At 52.2% G+C, this 17,208-nt stretch overlaps 1 protein-coding gene across 12 annotated transcripts in view; it reads left to right on the forward strand.

Moving 5' to 3' along the window:
- OPCML (opioid binding protein/cell adhesion molecule like) overlaps nucleotides 1–17,208 on the forward strand; it is a 334,646-nt gene that overhangs the window by 206,053 nt on the left and 111,385 nt on the right. For 5 of the 12 annotated variants that reach the window (XM_032709420.1, XM_032709419.1, XM_032709418.1 and 2 more), the window contains one exon: nucleotides 16,247–16,331. In XM_032709420.1, coding sequence (XP_032565311.1) covers nucleotides 16,247–16,331 — 85 coding nt within the window. The other 7 variants (XR_004360702.1, XM_032709426.1, XM_032709417.1 and 4 more) reach the window with 4 other exon arrangements.

Below are 17,208 nucleotides of genomic sequence, written 5' to 3' on the forward strand. Positions count from 1 at the left end.
CCTTTGGAATTATTCCCCCCCCTTTCACGTTGAGTTCATTTGAGCACGTTAATATCTCAAATTTAATGATAAGTCTAACGGAATTCATTTCTAAGATAAATAAGATGTTATTAGTACATTAGTAGCAAAAAATGTGCAAGGACACTGCTAATCTAAGGTGAAAGTGCCTTCCTGCGTGAAATTTAATTAGCAGATTGTGTTCTATTAGAGACTTTTATGGGGATTTCATGAAAATGAATACAAATATGATCCAGGCAGCCTCTCCTGTGAAATGAGAGCCTCGCTAACCCACCCTCCCTCTTCCCACCAGGAAAACACGGATGTGTGTCCTATCCCTTTGCCAAAGGGGACTTTGTGGAGGCAGAAGGGCAGCCCGTGGCCACCTTGCAGCTTAGGGATGAGGCTGAAGGGTGTCACGTCAGCTGAGTGTGCTCACAGCAAGTGAAGGGGGGGTGGGGGGGTCAGAACTATCCCGTCTTTCCCCTCTGCCTGAGCAAGCAGCTGGTCGGAGCTGCTTTTCCATGAGAAAAGCGGCGATGGTTATGGAGATCTCTCTCCTCCGTGCTCGGAATTTTGTCCCCAGCCAGATGTCCTGCAGCAGGCAGCCGTGGTGGCAGAGGATGCCAGGTCCTGCCCGGGGTCCATCTCAGTGGCAGTGTCGCGGTGCCGTGTGCTGCCAACCCTCCGCGTCCCGCCGGCCTGGCGGCGGGGGGGAGCTGCAGGGGATGGATCCCATCCAGGAGCTTCATACATCTTTTAAGGACTTCTGGTCGCCTCGCAGGCCCGGGGGGGTTGTGCAGCTGTCACAGCCAGGCTGGGCTGGAGTCACACGCTGCAGAGATGTGCTGGTGTCCCTTCTCCTCCCGGCTCACCTTGCAGAGCCAGCACAGCAGGGACTCCGTGAAGGAGCCGTGGAGGTGACACTGATGCATCTTCCTTGGTTTTGTGCTGAACACCAGCGCCTGGGGTGTTTCTGGAGCTGGAAAACATTTCCATGCTGTGGTTTCAGGAGCTTGTAGGTGGCTTGTAAGGGAAAAACATCTTATCGTCAGCAACAAGAAAATAAATAAATAAGAGGCTTTTCTGTCCTCAGTCTTTCCTGAGAAGACTGTCTTGTACCCCAGCTGTTACTGTGGCATATCCTGTGGCTGTTACTGTACCCAATCTAGGATCTTCTAGTCCCAATAACTGTGGGTGGCTAAAGGAGATATCACAGAATAGTTTGGGTTCAAGGAACCTTAAAGCTTATGTTGTTCCACCCCCTGCCATGGGCAGAGACACCTTCCACTATCCCAGGTTGCTCCAAGCCCCATCCAGCCTGGCCTTGGACACTTCCAGGAATGGGGCAGCCACAGCTGTCCCTCAGTGGTGCTGCTCCCTGCTCTTGGGACCAAAACCCAGGGTGAGATTCTGCCTCATGCAGAACTGCAGTGGAACTGCCACTGGCTCTGGGGTGACCAGGAGGTTTGGACACCGTGTCGCCGGCTGCCCATGAGATCTTCGTTGGAAAGTGCTCTGGAATTGGAGCTCCAGAGGAGCAGAGAGAGGCTTTGTGCCCCGAGAAGTAGCACAAGAGCAATCGCCCTCCCCTCAGCCAGACCTGTCCCATCCCTTCTGTCTGTGCAGGATGAATCAGTGACCCCTGCGAGGCTTTTGAGGCTGGGGGAGAGTCCTTGAGTTGCTGCAGGAGGCATCTGGTGGTCTTTCCAAAGATCCTTCCCTCCCATCTGCTGGTGCAGGATCCGGCTCTTGACGATTCCTTTGCTGAAGAGCGAAGCAAATGCATGGGGAATCATTATTCATGCAGATGATCCTCACAATTCAATAGAGGTAATTAGGAGAATGATGGAGGAAATTAGCACTTTCTGTGGGTTTATTAATATTAATAAAATGATTCCACGGTTAAAAATAATAATAATAATAATATTCATAAAATAAATACATAACTGCAGAAGAGCTCTGCCCAGCTACTGAACACCAGGCTGCTCCAGGCAGTGATCAACCAGCAGCTGGAATTAGTCTTCAGGGTTTTTTCTCTCTCTAGAGATGGTATCATAGAAGTCAGGATGGATTGAGGCATATTTGGGGTCATTTCTTGTTTCCCACTTTTATCTTCTACATTATGCAAAGGAGCTGAAGCTCAGCAGGTGCTTCAGGCTTTTGGAAGTTGAGTGACTTGTCTTTAATGTGCCAATGGTCTAGAAAATAGGATGTTTTCTTAGAACAGCTGATAGGACAAGGGGGTAGATGGGATATTGGGAAGGAATTCTTCCCTGTGATGGTGGGGAGGCCCTGGCCCAGGTTGCCCAGAGAAGCTGTGGCTGCCCCAGCCCTGGAGGTGTCCAAAGCCAGGTTGAATGGGAGCAACCTGGGCTAGTGGGAGGTGTCCCTGCCCATGGCAGGGGGTGGAACAAGATGATCTTCCTTCCTTCCTTCCCTCCCTTTCAACACAAACCATTCTATGATGATTCTGTGATTTTATGATTGAGGCATATTTGGGGGCATTTCTTGTTTCCCACTTTTATCTTCTGCATTAGGGAGGAGAGCTGAAGCTCAGAAAACCCTTAAAAGGCTTTGTAATGTTGAGTGGCTTATCTTTAATGTGTCATTGGGCTTGATAATAGGATGTTTTCTGAGAGCTGCCTCTCATGCCTCTTGTCCTCTTGCTTCTTCACCTGCTTTGGAGTGGTCCTAGCAGGAAAAGCATTCCCATATCTCCACTTGCCACAGACTTGGTGTAGCATGAAGCTTGCCATGAAAACCCATTTCCAGGTTGCTCCCTGAGTTGTGTTCCCCATTCCCTCTCGTGGTGATCACAGCAGAAGACCACGAGCCTCTGCCCCCACCGTGCTGTGTAACCTCGGGGATGTTGTTGAGCTCTCCGTGCCAGATGTGCCGGAGCATTTGGGGGAGGTTGTTTGCAGAGGGTGAGCAGATTATCAAATTAAAGACGGCACAGAATGTTATTAATGAAAATACGTGGCGAATGTATTTAAACATGTAAAAATTTAATTAGAATTTTTTGTTATTAAAGTATCGCTACAAGTGCCTTCTGAAGCCCTCTGCTTTCTGTGGAGATCAAGGCTGCTTCATTTTCTTGCACACTAAGAGGAGGATTTGGGGTAAGGAAGGGAATAATTGGCACCAAGTGGCTTCTGAAGAAGGCAATAGGACTTTTCCTTTGGATTTTGTGTGCAGGATGAGGCCCGGCTGTACCCATGGGAACGCCTGCCTGGACTTGATTCTTATAGGAAGGAATTAATGGTGTTTTGCAGTATCAAAACACTTTGCTGGCCAGGAGGGACGTCTGGAGAGGTTCAGTGTTGGGCTGGGGACTGTGCTGTCCTCTGAGGATGGTGGAGGATGGCAGCAGGCTGTCGGGAAAGGCAGGAAAGATCCCAGATGGGCTGTTGGACTTGGGGCTCCTCCATCCCTGGGAGTTGCGTGCATCCAAAAAACTTACAGAGGGAGCAAAGAAAAGGAGCTCGGAGACCCCTGGAGCTCCCAAGCTGTGTGCTCCCTGCCCTTTCCTCCTCGGAACACCTCACATCTCCCTGCTTGGGGCACAGGGGAGCAGCTCTGTTTGTTTTCACTCCGCAGGGAGCTGGGAATATGCCAGGAACAGCTCTCTCCGGGCTGACCTGATTGCGCCAGCGCTCCCGAGTTAGAGATGCCGGTCTGGTGGGTGGTGCCAATTCCCAGAGCCTTCTCCCTCCTCCTTTATTTAAACAGGGAAAGATCAGAGCGGTTGAACCCTTCTCCTTAATGAGAGATTCCATTACACTAAATGGTAATTGCAAAAAATCAGTTCCTGTAATTAAAAGGAGACCTCCCAGCCAGGCATGGAGCCTTTCCTGCATCTCCAAAGGTCTCCATCTCCAGCATCTTATTGATGGGCATCGAGAGCCAGGACGGGGAGGTGGATGGGATTCCCTCTCCTGTCCACCTGGGAGCCATGCCCAGTGCCATATATCCTGCACTGTGTTGGAGCTGGTGAGGGCAGGCAATGATTTCCATTCCAGAGGAATTTGCAGGGCTGGCAGTTTCAAGGGGAGGGGGGGAAAAGCAACCCTATCTCCCAGCTTGTAAATTAAGCAGATCTGGTTGGGAACTGTCACCGCAGGAGAAGAAATATGAAACCTCTGGGGTCATGTATGCAGAGTAATTTTTCTGACTGTAACTCTGCTTAAAAGTAAGGATATGATGGAAATGCTTAGAGCATTTTAAATGGACCCAGCAGAGATCTGATTCAGCTCCAGTGAAGTCTGGGCAGACTTTATTGGGGGTTGGCTTACTCCAGACTTGCTTAGACCAGAGTTTAGTGCGTGACTGAGAAGTAAATTGGTTCCTTCTGGTTATTAACTCAAAATACTCATAGATGAAGGAGAAGGAATAGCCTTTTTTTAATATTTTGGTGGGTTTCAAGGCATGAGAGTGAAGAGGTCAGTAATGTTGAGGTGAGACACTCCCCACCTCAACCCAGGATGCAGGTGGGCTCCACACAGAACTCAGGATGGATCAGGTCTCCAAGTGATGGAAGCCCCCCCCAGAGGTGAAGCTGACCTTGAAAGGCATCCAGGGATCTCTGTGTGTTTGTCATGCTTCCTGGCCATGTGAGAGATTACGGGATAAGGCTCATTTTAAGGAGTTTTATGGAAAAAAGAACAAGAACTCCACAAAAGCTCAAAACGTGAGTCCACATGAACCTCCCGTGGGAGTCAGTGAAGGCACTTCCAGTCCCAGTTCCTCTCCCAGCATTTTCCCTTTCTCTCTCTCTAAAGTGGCTGAGCAAAGGCAGGCTGGTGAAACCTCTCAGAAAAGGAGAAAGCTCCTTTGAAAGGAGCTGTGACCCTGACACTGTCAAACTGTGGTGTGTTGTATTGCAGGACACACTGGTGCAGGGAGTTCATTTACAGCAAAGAGCAAGAGAGATGCATCGTGACCTCTCCCTGCTGTCCAAGGCTGGGGAGTGGGAAGGGTTTCCTCCTCAAATCTGAATTTGAATTCCCAATTCCAAGAACCCCACTTGGCTCCTCTCTGCTCCAGTCCCACTGGGGAGGTGTTTGAAGGCTGGTGTGGGTTGGCTGGTTGCCTTGGGAGAGCTCGCACGTGTGTAGGTGCAAAAATGAGTGTGCCAAGGCAGGAGCAGGGCCCTGGGCTCCCTGAGGGGGTGGTGGGCAGAGTGAGGAAGGTGTTGCTCCTTGGTGCATCCCTTGTGACTTTTGTGGGGCCATTTGGGACACAAGTGTGTCCCTGAGTGTGTTGCTGCAAGGCACAAGCAAAGGGAGAAGGAAGGTTTTGGAGCTCCCTCTCCGTGGCAATGCTCCCGCTTCCCTTGGCCATTTTCTTGGAAGCAGGATGTCTGAACCAGGCACATCATTCCAGGCAGCAGATGTAGTTCCTTTGGGTTTATTTGGAGAGGCAGAGACAGGGCAGGGTGTGCTCCTGATGTGTTGTGATGTGGTTCAGTGGAGAACGATGTGCCAGGCTGGCCAGCCGGCCTCGGGAGACCCTCCTCCTGCTCTGGGATCAGGAATCCTATTCCAGGGGAGATTTTTAAGCAGCCAGGTTGCAGCCACAGTAGGGAGATAACGGGGAAGGTGCTGCTTGTCTGCTTTCTTAGGAATGTAGGGAATGCTCCAAATTATTACTCCATAAGGAATTTATAAAGCTGGGTTTGGTGGCTGATTGAACACTGGGCAACTGCGAGTGCATTCCTGTATGTGTCCATGAAATGTAGCGTCTAGATATTCAGGACTGCAGTGTGGTGGGAAGAAATTTGGATGGAGAGGAGAGTGACAGCCATCTCAGCTTTTCTTTTTCCTCCCTCACCTCCCTTCCTGCCTCCCCTGGATTTCCGTGGTGTGAGATTTTTCACCCCGTGCATTGGAAACAATATCTCGGAGGAGCTTTGGAGCCATTTGTTTTCCATTTAATTGGCTAGTGGGGAGAAAATAACGAAGGGAAGTCATGCAGGGGAAGTTCTCATCGGTGCTGTTTTTGGCAACAGAGTCACAACATCCTAAATTTATTTATTTAATTGCATTATTAAAAGTATAAATAAAAATAAATCCAGGAGAGCAGCCGGATCTATGCTTTGCATCTCTAAAATAGAACCATAAATGCCACGGAGCACTGGGGGAATGATTTATTAGCCTGTTATCGTGAGTGACTGGGACGCTTTCGATGGAGTCCTTGCTAATTTCTAACAGCTGCATTAAATCACAGATGCTATCAGCTATTATAAAATAATCACCCAGCGGTCTGCGAACCAGCACGAGCCCAGGGTCAGTGCTGGAGCCCTGCATTTGTTTCACGTCTCAGCCCCTCCGATTCCTGCGAGGGTGGGAAATAAATAGGGCTTGTAACGGCCTCATTTTATCATCCAGGAGTTGACAATAAATAAAAACCTCTATAAAACTTTTTTTTCTAAAAGGAGTTTTCGACCGGAATTTGCAATGAGAGGGAACCTTGTTTTGTGCTGAAATCCGGCCGTGTGATGTCAGGGCTCCTGGGTGCTGTTTGCAGCTCAGAGAAGGAGCTGAATTTGCTGATTTATGGGGCAGACGCAGGATTTCAGGGTTTTGGCTGCAGACAGGGCTGGAAGGAAGGGAGAAGGTCCTGTGGCTGTGAGAAACGTCTGTCTTGGCTCCTCCGCCTTTGCTTCTCGCTGCTCTTTCAGACAAGTCACTTAAATTTCCCTACAGCTCCACTGCCTTCCTCTGGTTTGACAAATAACGTGTGTGTTTATGTGGCTGGGCTCCGGAGGGGGTTAATACTTGGCCTGGAAATCTCTTCAGAAGTGCCAATTTGTAGCGACAGAGAAACAACAATGAATAGAAGAGCCTGCGAGGACCAGAAGAAGCCAGCGAGCGGCTGCTTATCAGGGTGGTGGCTTGCAGAGCCAGCAGCAATAGCAGGGGTAGTTGTAAAGGGTGAAGGAGGTGGGAGGGGAAAAAAAAACAACCCACAAATAAATAAAATTAAAGCGGTTAGGAAGAAAATGCCACCCATCTGCAACGCTCGTATTTTCCTTGACAGTTTTGCTTTATGTTAGAACAGCTGCTTAACATGACAAACGCCAGCTTTAATAACGAGGAGCGGGAGGAGATGCAGGGATGGAGCTCTCCCGGCTCGTCCTGTTCTCTAATGATCTTCCCTGAGGGTGAATAGCCCTGGGCAGGGTCACCCTGGTGTCCTGCACCCACCTTGTCCAGCCTGGGAAGATCATTTTGGACGGGGCGCTTGCTGTGTTGAAGTGGTTCTGAGGCGACGTGTCCTTGTTTGAACTGGGGAGGGTAAAAGGGTTTTTTCCCTGAGTATGGAAGAAGGAGCCTCAGGGCTGTTTGTTGGTGGAGCAGCCAGCTCCTGGTGACAACCTGAGCGGCTCCAAGCCATATGTCCGTGGGGAATAGCGCATGGAGCAATGCTTTGGAGGGACCCTGGGCTTCCAGGATAGCCGTGGGCAGGTCTCTTATTTCTCCAAAGGTATTTGGGCTCCTTTGTCTTTTCCTACCTCATTATTCTCTCTGCAAAATGGGCTAATGGGCTTTGCAGCTTGCAGGTTGTTTCCTTACTGCGGTATCGGAGATTGTCGGGTTGTCAGCAACCTGGAGATAGCAGGGAGTGCTGACAGCAGGCAGAACTGAGGCAGTGCTGTGTACAGAAACCTTGCTCAGCCTTTGAAACCGCAGTCAAACCCTCCCCCAAGGTTACTCCTCCTCATAAAACACGCTTAGTTTTGTTTGCTGCAAACCTAGATTTTAATCCCAGGATCCAGGCAGAGCCGGGCTTTGAAGAGAATTGGGTTGGAGTCAGGAGTGAATGGCTCAGACCAGGCTGACTCTGAGAGATGGATTAAAACTGACCTGGGAAGATGGAGATGTTCTCATCCACACCCTGGCTGTGCAACTTGCATATTTATCTCGTTGTGCCCGTTACCACTGGGAATAAATCAGCAGTGAGACATGCAGGGAGCAGATCCACAGACTCTGAGAGCAGGGACCTGCACCAGCATTTACCCACAGCTCCCATCAAACTCCCAGGGAAGTTTTCCAAACCTTCCCTCACTTTACATTTTTTTTCACCTCGCTTCAGCACTTAGAAGCAAGAATTTCAAAGGTGAAAAAAACATCATCTGCACTGGCCACATGGGGGAAGGACTGAAAATACTGAGAATTTTTATTTCCCCTGGGACCTGCAGCCCGAGAAGCCCAGGTAGTTCAGTCAGGCTGAGAACAAGTGTTTAGACCTTTATCTGCTTAACACGACTGCCAAACCTGCCCAGCAGGGCCGTGGAAGTGAGGTGGGCATGGAGGGGTGAGGAGGGGGAACAGGGTGATTTCCTCCCCAGTTATGCAGAGATACCATTTGGCTCCCTTCTGCTCCCAGTCCTCCTGCCTCTGCCTCTTCCAGCAGCAGCACAGGCAGGATCTGGGAGCTCCCACAAGCTGCCCCACTGGTGAGATGTTCTGAAGGCTGGTTTGTGTCAGAGGGTTGATTTGGGAGAGTGGGTCCACGTGTAGGTGTGAAAATCATGGAATGGTTTGGGTTGGAAGGGACTTTAAGGCTCATCTCATTCCATGCCCCGCCGTGGGCAGGGACACCTTCTATTGTCCCAGGTGGCTCCAAGTCCTGTCCAACCTGGCCTTGGACACTTCCAGGGATGGGGCAGCCACAGGTTCTCTGAACAACCTCAAAAATGAGTGTGTTGAGGAGGAGGCAGGATGGGCTGCTGGGCAGGGTGAGAGCCTCGGGGCCATTTGGGATCATCTTGCCCAAGCAGAGAGGACCATGTTGGAGGGGATGGGACACATGGTGGGCAGGTGGAACACAAATGCAGCGCTACAGCCCTCGTGCTGCAGGGCACGAGCCATTGCTTACAGGGGAATACAAGTTTTCAAGCCCCCATTTATCTCCATGTAATTAGTCAAGCATGTTTTTCTCTTCCTCCCTCTCCCTTTATCTTGGAATCTTGCTGTCTTGGCTGCTCTGCTGATACCAAAACAGGTCTGAGGTTTGGTTTGGGCAGGAGTGGGGCCGTGAAGGGCACCAGAGTGGGCAGTCACTCATCTTTGCATCACATGGGGATGGGTTTGCTGAAGGGGATGTCTGGTCCTCCTGCCTCCCACCATGGGATTAGGTTGTGTAAGACCAGCCAGCTCCATGATGGGTGGCTCTTGTGTGATCCAGGTGTGAAAAATAACATTGCACACTGAGGAGGATGGGTATAATTTTCCTTTCTCTCAGCTTTTAAATATGTGCTGGAGACACTGTTTTGGAGCCTCCCAGGACAGCCCCGAGCGTGGTGTTTCCCTCTCCCAGCGTGGAGTGGAGGTGGCACAGCTGCTCTCTGATCATTCCTGTGTCTCTGTATTTTGTAAATAAGCCCAGAGGCTACGAGATGGCTTCGTGTTTAGAAACAGGATAAACAGGGCAATGTGATATCTATTTATTTGTTCTTTTATTAGTTCAGCACAGAGCTCACAAAACACTTCGTAAGCGTGTATGAAATGAGCCTTGTAATGTTCCCAGGAGAGGGAAGAAACATTCCTGCTCCACTTGGCAGCTGGGAGAAGCTGAGAGCTCCAAGAGCCTTACTGCCTTGTCCATGGTCAGGGTGAGACTGTGGTGGATGCAGGAGTAAATCCCAGATCCTGTTTTCCATTTCCAGTCTGTAGTGGCTGGTAAGACTCAAATGCACATTGCAATGCTGGGCCATCTGTGGTCCACATCCCCCTTTCTGGTGTTTCTCCTGCTCCTGGACTGATTTGGGAATGTGATTGTGCCTCCCCCCATTGTCCCAGCTGAGAGGTCATTAGGTGGAACATGAATATGGCACTAATTATGAAACCTGGATACCTGTCAAACCCAGCTTGCCCCAAGAAGCTGTGGCTGCCCCATCCCTGGAAATGTCCAAGGCCAGGCTGGACGGGGCTTGGAGCAACCTGGGCTAGTGGAAGGTGTCCCTGCCCATGGTAGGGGGTGGAACTGGATGTTCTTTAAGGTCCCTTCCAGTCATGGAGCATCTACAGCTTCTCTGGGCAACCTGTGCCAGTGCCTCTCACCCTCACAGTAAGGAATTTCTTCCTATTATCCAGTTTTAACCTGCCCTCTGTCAGTTTGAAGCCATTTCTCCTTGTCCTGTCACCTTCTGCTTCCCAGGGATGTGGGAAATTTGGGGTTGGGCTCCTGGAAGCATCTCTTTGGCAGAGTGTGTGCAATGCAGTGAGGTTTTTGTTATGCTGTTTTGTTTTGTTATTTTCCAAGACAATGTCCTTGGTGGAGCAGCTGAACTTTGGCGTGTTTTGATATGGAAATGTTTTGGCAATGAAGCAAAATGTCACATGTCCGTAATGCCCACTCCTCCTTCCCTCCAGAGTTGGGTTTTCAGGGAAAAAGGACCTGCATGGGAGTTGAAAATTTGCCCAAATGCATTAAATACCATCAGAAATGGCAACAACAAAAAAAAATAAATCTTGGCATCTTGAAGAAAATCTTAACATTTTGCTTTCCTTAGAAAAAAAATGAAAAAAAAAAAAAATAAAACCCCCATCCTGGATGGTTGTCAGAAATACTGCTGGAAAATGAAATGCTTGTTTTTCAAGCTTCTTGGGCGATGTTGTGACGGTTCTGCTGCCCCCGGGTGTCCCAGCCCCTCCAAGCTTTGCTTGAGCAGCACTGGGTGTTTTCAGAGTTGGTGGGTTTGTTTTATTCTTTTAATATTTGCTGTAATGAGGGTGAGGGAGGCTGATTTTAGCTGTGCAAGGTGGGTGTCTTTGGAGCTGCCTCCTTTTTGTAGTTCACTTGTCAGGTTTACACACGGTTTAAACGTGCCATATCCCTGGGGTTCAGCTGGGGATTGTAGCTGAGCATTAAGTGTAAAGTAATCCCATTAAAATCCACAGGGATCACCATCTTGTGGATCCTCCTGAACCACAACCTGCCTTGCCGTGCTGTCATCGTGACTCCAGGCTGGGTTTGTGTCATCCTGGAAGGATTTTATGGAAAAGAGAAGGATTTGTGTGTGCATTTAAGGCATGAGGATGGTGTTGGGGGGGGCTGACTGCTAAACCAGCCCTGAACTGGGTGTTAATGAGGAGCTTGAGCTTCCAGTTTGCATTTGCTGCCCAGGCGAGCTCAAGCACCATGATCAATGTGAAGAACAGGCTGTATTTTTTTTCACAATTACCTCAGCAGGTTTTTTTTTTTTTTCTTTTGCTAAATTCATGTGATAAAATGCATTAAATGTAACAGCACGGAAAACAAAAGTTCGGTTTGCGGAGAGAGCCTGATTTAGTGTGAAGATAAAACAAGGTAAAACAACTGAAAAAATTAAGTGGGATAAATAAATTCTGCTGGGGAGAGGCAGAGGTGAGAGAGAGGCAGGGCTGTGTGTGTGCCATCAGCCTGGCAGTGGTCAGTGCAGCTGTGAGTGACATTCCTAAGGTTTTCCTGCTGAGAAAGGGGTGATGCTTTGCTGTGACCCCCTCCCATGTGCCAGAGGATGCTCAGCTTTATCCCAGGACTGTGAGATGTGATTCTCTCTGCTGTGCTGCTTTGCATGGGGGGCTGTGTGTTCCTCCTGCCTGCGCTCGGTGCTCTCTCTTTTGGGTGAAGAAATGTGAATATTTGGCAGCAAATGGGAAAAGCAAGAAACGGGGTGGTGGGGTGTGGGGGAAGGGGTGTCGGGAGGGATTGCCAAATATGCCGGGGAAAAATTAGCAGCTGCAAGTGTGCAAGGGAAAAGGTGGAGAAGAAAAGGGGTAGGGACAGATGGAGAGAAGGAGGGAGAGAAAGAGGAGGTGGGAGAAGAGGGAGGAGGGGATAATAGTGTGGAAAGAAATTAGTTAAAAATCTTATAGCCCCGAGCCCAGACACCATCTGGACAGTGCAGGAGACCAACAGGGCTCAGCGCTGCGTTCGCCATGGAGGTGTTACATATGTCTTGGCCAGGTAGGGTGGCCAAGATGTTCAGGATTAGAAACTTGCCCAGGAGAGAGATGCCTTAAAAGAGCCCAGTTTTGGGAAAGAAAGTGCCAGCAGCTGTCTGCCGGCTGGGGACTGGAGAGGAGCTGTTGTCTTTGAAAAAACTCGTCTGGGGTTTCCAGAGGGAGATCTGGAGAACTTCCACCCTGCTGGAGGGTGAATCCCTGGTAGCAAGGATTAGCTCTTTGATTAAACAAGCCCAGGGCCTCCAAGGACTGCTCTTCCCTACAGCTCTGCTGGTTTTTTGCTTTCCTGGGTGCAGCATTAACCCCTTCAGTTGTGAACAAGGCTTGAGTGGCTTAGGGACCTCAAAGTTCATCTCAGAGAGAGGGAAAAAAAAAGGAAAGAATGCTCTTTCCTATTATGTTTGCCTTAAGATTTAGTTGTCTTTGCCTGCTGAGGACTGTGATGAGGACTCAGTGGTTTGTTATGCCCACTACGAGGGAAGCTGCTGTCCTGGGGTGAAGCCCACATTGCTGATGCAGCTGGGTCCATGCTTCCTAGAATTCCCCTATGCAGGCAGGTTTAAAAGGAGTTAGAAATACTCCTTGGATCTCCTTTGGAAGAGGCAGTGCCCCAAAGGGAGCTCGTGAGCAGGAGGTGGCACTTGCTGTCCAAGTGCTCAGTGTCCCGGTGGTGTTACAGTCTCCCGGTGCCTCACTGCACTAATCCCTGGGGAGCTGCACAGAGGGCATCTCAGCATGCCCTGAGCTGTGTGGAGAAGGGGAAAATAGTCTGGGAGGAGGAGTGAGGCTGGAGAATAAAAGCCAGGGCAGCCCAGTAGGTCCCAGTGGCTGCCGGCTGCTCCCCAGTCCGGTGCTGGAGCAGCGCTGTGGCTGAGCCGCCGTGCGGCCCCCGGGCTCCCGTCCCTCACTAATTACTTCCAGGCCTGTACTCTTGACATTTGCAAGCTCCTGATTAGAGCAACGAGGGAGAAATCTCGAAGGGAGAGGGAGGCCAAACTGCACCACTAATAAAAGGCGAGATTGACAATCGGCTGGGAGGCGAGAGCCGGGGAGGTGCAGGGACTTGTCCTTGCCGGCTCCGTTTCTTTCTGAGCCTCTGGGATGATGAGAGAAGGTCAGGGCTTGTTAACGTCACAGTGAGGAGCAGGATCCGCCACTGCCATATGCCTGGTGCCCCCAGGGCCTGTGCCAGCCTTGAGTCCCTCTCAGTTAGGCGATATTTTTAGACATGGACCTGAACTGAAGCCACCCCGTGCAACCTCAGGTCCGCAGACTGTCTCGGTGCGAAAGCGCCTCTGCTTTCGCGTCTGCTGACTTTGTGTTTCATGCAGATTTTTTAGCCTCCCGGATTTCAAGTTCTTTTTCCCCCTTGCCCTTTTCTCCCTCGTGTCCCGGCTCTCTCCCTTCCTTTGCTGGCAGTGTGCTCGCTCGGGAGGTAACGTTAACCACAGCAGCGGGGCTGGGACATGTTTGTGATGGGCTGGCCCAGGAGGCTGGGGCAGGAGAGGGCTGCTCGGGCTGCCTGCACCACTGTTGGAAGCACAGAGTAGTCTCTGGGATGAGTGTGGCTGAGACATGTCTCCTGCAGTCTCCTGCATAGCCATTCTAGGCTCTTGGGTCCCTACCCAGCTAGGTAAATATGGATAACATTAATTTTCCAGCCCCTCTCTCTCCCCTCCCCAATGCCCCATATACTCTTACCTGTGCCCATCTCTCTATGGCAGCCAGTTTAGTTGTCTGTCTGTCTGTTTATGCCCTGCCTTTACATCTGTTCATGGATCCATAGCTCCCCAGCTTCCTCAGAAGCCTTTCCTGAGGCAGACAGGCTTTTTTTCCCCCTATAAATCTTCCCTTGCCTGAATTGCACCAGCTCTGGCAGGCTTTCTGCTACACACACTCTGCGTCTACAGCTTCCTATCCCTAGGGGTAAACACCATTTTACCCAGCAGAGCTTGTGGTCCCTGCAACATCCTTCCCTCTGGAGCTCATCCTGCTGCTGGATGAGGCTCAGCAGCACCTGGGGTCGGGCTGTCTCGCTGCTGGGGGCTGTGATGGGTCCATGCTGGCTCCTTCTGCTGCTGCTCCCTCCCTTCCAGCAGACACAGTTCCTCTGTGCCAGCGTGGGAGCAGATCAGGAAGGAGATGGAGTGTCCTTCCTCTCCATCCTCCCCCCGAAGAATCCCCGGTGTTGAAGCAGCCAACCTGCATGTTCAGGGTTAAGCCAACTTTCCAGCAGCTTTCTGATGGAAAACTCAGCCCTGCTTTTCTCTGTGCTTTCCTAGGCTGTCCTATTTATCCAGGCTGCAGCGAGCATCCCTCTGGTGCCTGCAGCCATGGCTGGTGCCGGGAGCCAGCACGCAGCTCTGCAGTGCTAGCCCACGGCTAGTCGGGTATTTAGGGTCACTGCATCCCACTGCCACGTACAAAGGATTTGCTGTGCTGACAATTGAGCTTGGGATCACTGAAACACCCTTGCAAAACCTCTTTATCAGTCTCAACAGCTGCGTTTGGGGCTCTGGATGAGTTTGGGATCCTGAAATAGCCAAAATGCTTTTGTTGGTGGTTATTTTCCTTCCCTAGCTCCAGGAAGGGGCAGGTTCCTCATGATACATCAATAGAAGAGGCAGATGCCCTTTGGAGGAAGGCACCCAGCAGAAGTCCAGCCTGGCTTGGGCATGAGGAACTGTGTGAGGAACACTGTGTGGGGTTGGTTTTCTTTTGTAGGCATATACAGATGTGTCTGGATGGTCACCAAGGTCTTGGTGTCTTCAGCTCCCATTGGACGAGACAACTGGTAGTCTGTGGGTGTCTCCAAAGGAGGAAATCTGTTGAAATTTAGTGATTTCAGCTGATTTCATTGGTGTCAGGTGTTGCTCTGTTGTGAGTGGTGGGGTAGAAAGCCCTCGGGCTTCCTGCTGCAAGGATCTTGTGTTAAGGAGTGGAAACAGCAGGAGCAGGGCAGGGAGATTCTCTGGAGCTGCCTGCACCATTCCGTGGGGCAGAGAGGTGGTGGCAGGACCCTGTTTCTCACAGGCTGAGAAAAGTGGTCACAGCCCCCCACGGGGAGATGCATCAACAGTGAAAAGTGGTCCCGGCCCCCACATCAACACATCAACAGGTGGATGCAGGGAAAGATACCGGGGTGGGTGAGGGTGCGGGCATCCTGCTGCTCCTGTGGCGAGCGTGGGGCTGCGTGGTGTGAGGAAAACCCCCTTTGCAGCGGGGCTGAAGAGGTTAAAGGTTTTGGGGGTGGAGGGGGGTGTCTCTCGGCTGGTGGGAGCCCCGGTCCCTCTGCCGGGTCCCTCTGCCGGAGCACGGCGCGGCGGGGGTTAAACGTGTGTGTCCTCCGTGCGCATCCCGCCCCGCTGCCTCCCGCCCGCCCGTGTGCGGGGCTCGGGGCGTGCGGGAGCCGAGGCGCCGGGCAGCGCTGGAGCCGCTGCCATGACAACCCCGGGGATGCTGCCGGCCGGGGCCGGGGTGCTGCCGCCGCCGCCGCCCCGCGCTCCCCCCGCCCGCCACTGAGCCCAGCCGGGAGCGGCCGCCGGTCCCGCGGGAGGACCCCCAGGACCCTCTCGGCGGAGCCGAGGAGCGTCAGGGACATCGCCTGCAGCTCCGCGGGGAAGTTTCGATCTTGCGCCAGAATCGGCATTTTGGGGAGCTTTATTTTTTTTTTTTTATAATTATTCTTTTTTTTTTTTTTTTTAATTCTCCTTTTCCCTCTGTGATTTAAACAAAAACGCAAGAGCCGGCGAACAGCCCAGCCCTGGCCCGCTGCGCCCCCGCCCCGGTGCCGATGCCGCCCTCCCCTTCCTGCCACAAGCACTCACGTTTCCTCCGTGGGTTATAAACTTTTGATGCCAGATCTCCGCAGCGCCTGCCCAGCTGCAGCTGAAAGTAGCGTCTCCAGCAGCCACACATCTGTGACCTTCATCTCGTGCTCCGAACCTTCTCTCCTCCTCTTCCTCCTCCTCCCCCTGGCCCTCCCGTCCTCCTCCCTCGCCCGAGGACAGCGGGACTCCCTCCGATGCCGCTCGGCAGGCTCAGCGCTCGCAGCCAGCCTTGCCGGGGGCTCTCCTGATCTCCGTGGAGCTCCGCAGCGCTCGCCCCGGTGGTTTTGCTCCCCCCCATCCCTCCTCTCCACCCACCCCTTCCCCCTTTTCGCCTTGTCGGGTGTGCTTTTTGCCTGTTGGAAAAGTCCCCGCTGCCCAGGATGGGGGTCGGTGGGTGCTTAGCCCTGCCCTGGAGGTGCCTGGTCGTCCTCTGTCTCAGGCTGCTCTTCCTTGTGCCCGCAGGAGTGCCCGTGCGCAGCGGAGATGCCACCTTCCCCAAAGCCATGGACAACGTGACAGTGCGGCAAGGGGAGAGCGCCACGCTCAGGTAGGAGCAGCTGGACTGGGGTCTCGGGGGGCTTGGGGGTCCTGGTTGTGGCTTTTGAAGGATGCTCTGTGCCCAGAGGGTCCTAGGACCGGCTGGAGACTTTGCACGTGTCCCAGGGGCTTGTCCCTGTTGTGGCAGGGGACACCTCGGATGGCAGCTCGTCCCCATCGCGGTGGGGGACGCCCCGTTGGGGTGGTGTTGTGGGGACGGACACACCGGTGCCGTGTGGCTGCAGGGCAGGGCTGGCGACCTCCCGGGGGGGCTGCGGGTGCCAGACCAGGAGCTGCCACAGGGGCTTAGGTGGCAGACAGTGAGTTAGCATTGCCTGACGCTCCTGAAGTTGTGCCTGTGTGGGAGGGGAAGGGGGTCCAGCCGGCGCTGCCAGCGGGTTTCCAGGGCTGCGATGCCTCCGAGGTGTCGGTGTTTCGCCTTGATCACTTTATAGTCTCTGCACGAATCCGTTAATATCAAATCAATCTCTTACTCCAGGGGTGCATCTTATGAATTCTGATGGATGCTTTCCCTTACGTTGTTTGCTGTAGGAGAAACACAGGCAGCTTGTATGCAGATGGGGCACTTATGTGCCGCACAGTACAGCCTTTGCATTCCCTGGATGAGTTACAGGTGTACATGGTGCAGTGCCCAGGTAGCAGAGCACTGCACTCTCTGTTGGCATCACAGCAGCGTGTCCGGATGAGCAGAGAGCAGCCCAGCCTTTTTCGGGGGGCAGTGGGGACTCAGCTCGTGGCTGGGGCTTTGGGTTGTGCTGTGCGTGCTTCAGGCAGCCCCGGGAGGACCCGAGCTGGTTAATCCGGGAGCTGTGGGACTTGGGGAAGGAGCACGGGGATGGTGGGACGTGAACGTGGAGCAAGCGAGC

Source organism: Chiroxiphia lanceolata, chromosome 23, assembly GCF_009829145.1.
Source record: "Chiroxiphia lanceolata isolate bChiLan1 chromosome 23, bChiLan1.pri, whole genome shotgun sequence".
In the NCBI taxonomy this organism is placed as follows: Eukaryota; Metazoa; Chordata; class Aves; order Passeriformes; family Pipridae; genus Chiroxiphia; species Chiroxiphia lanceolata.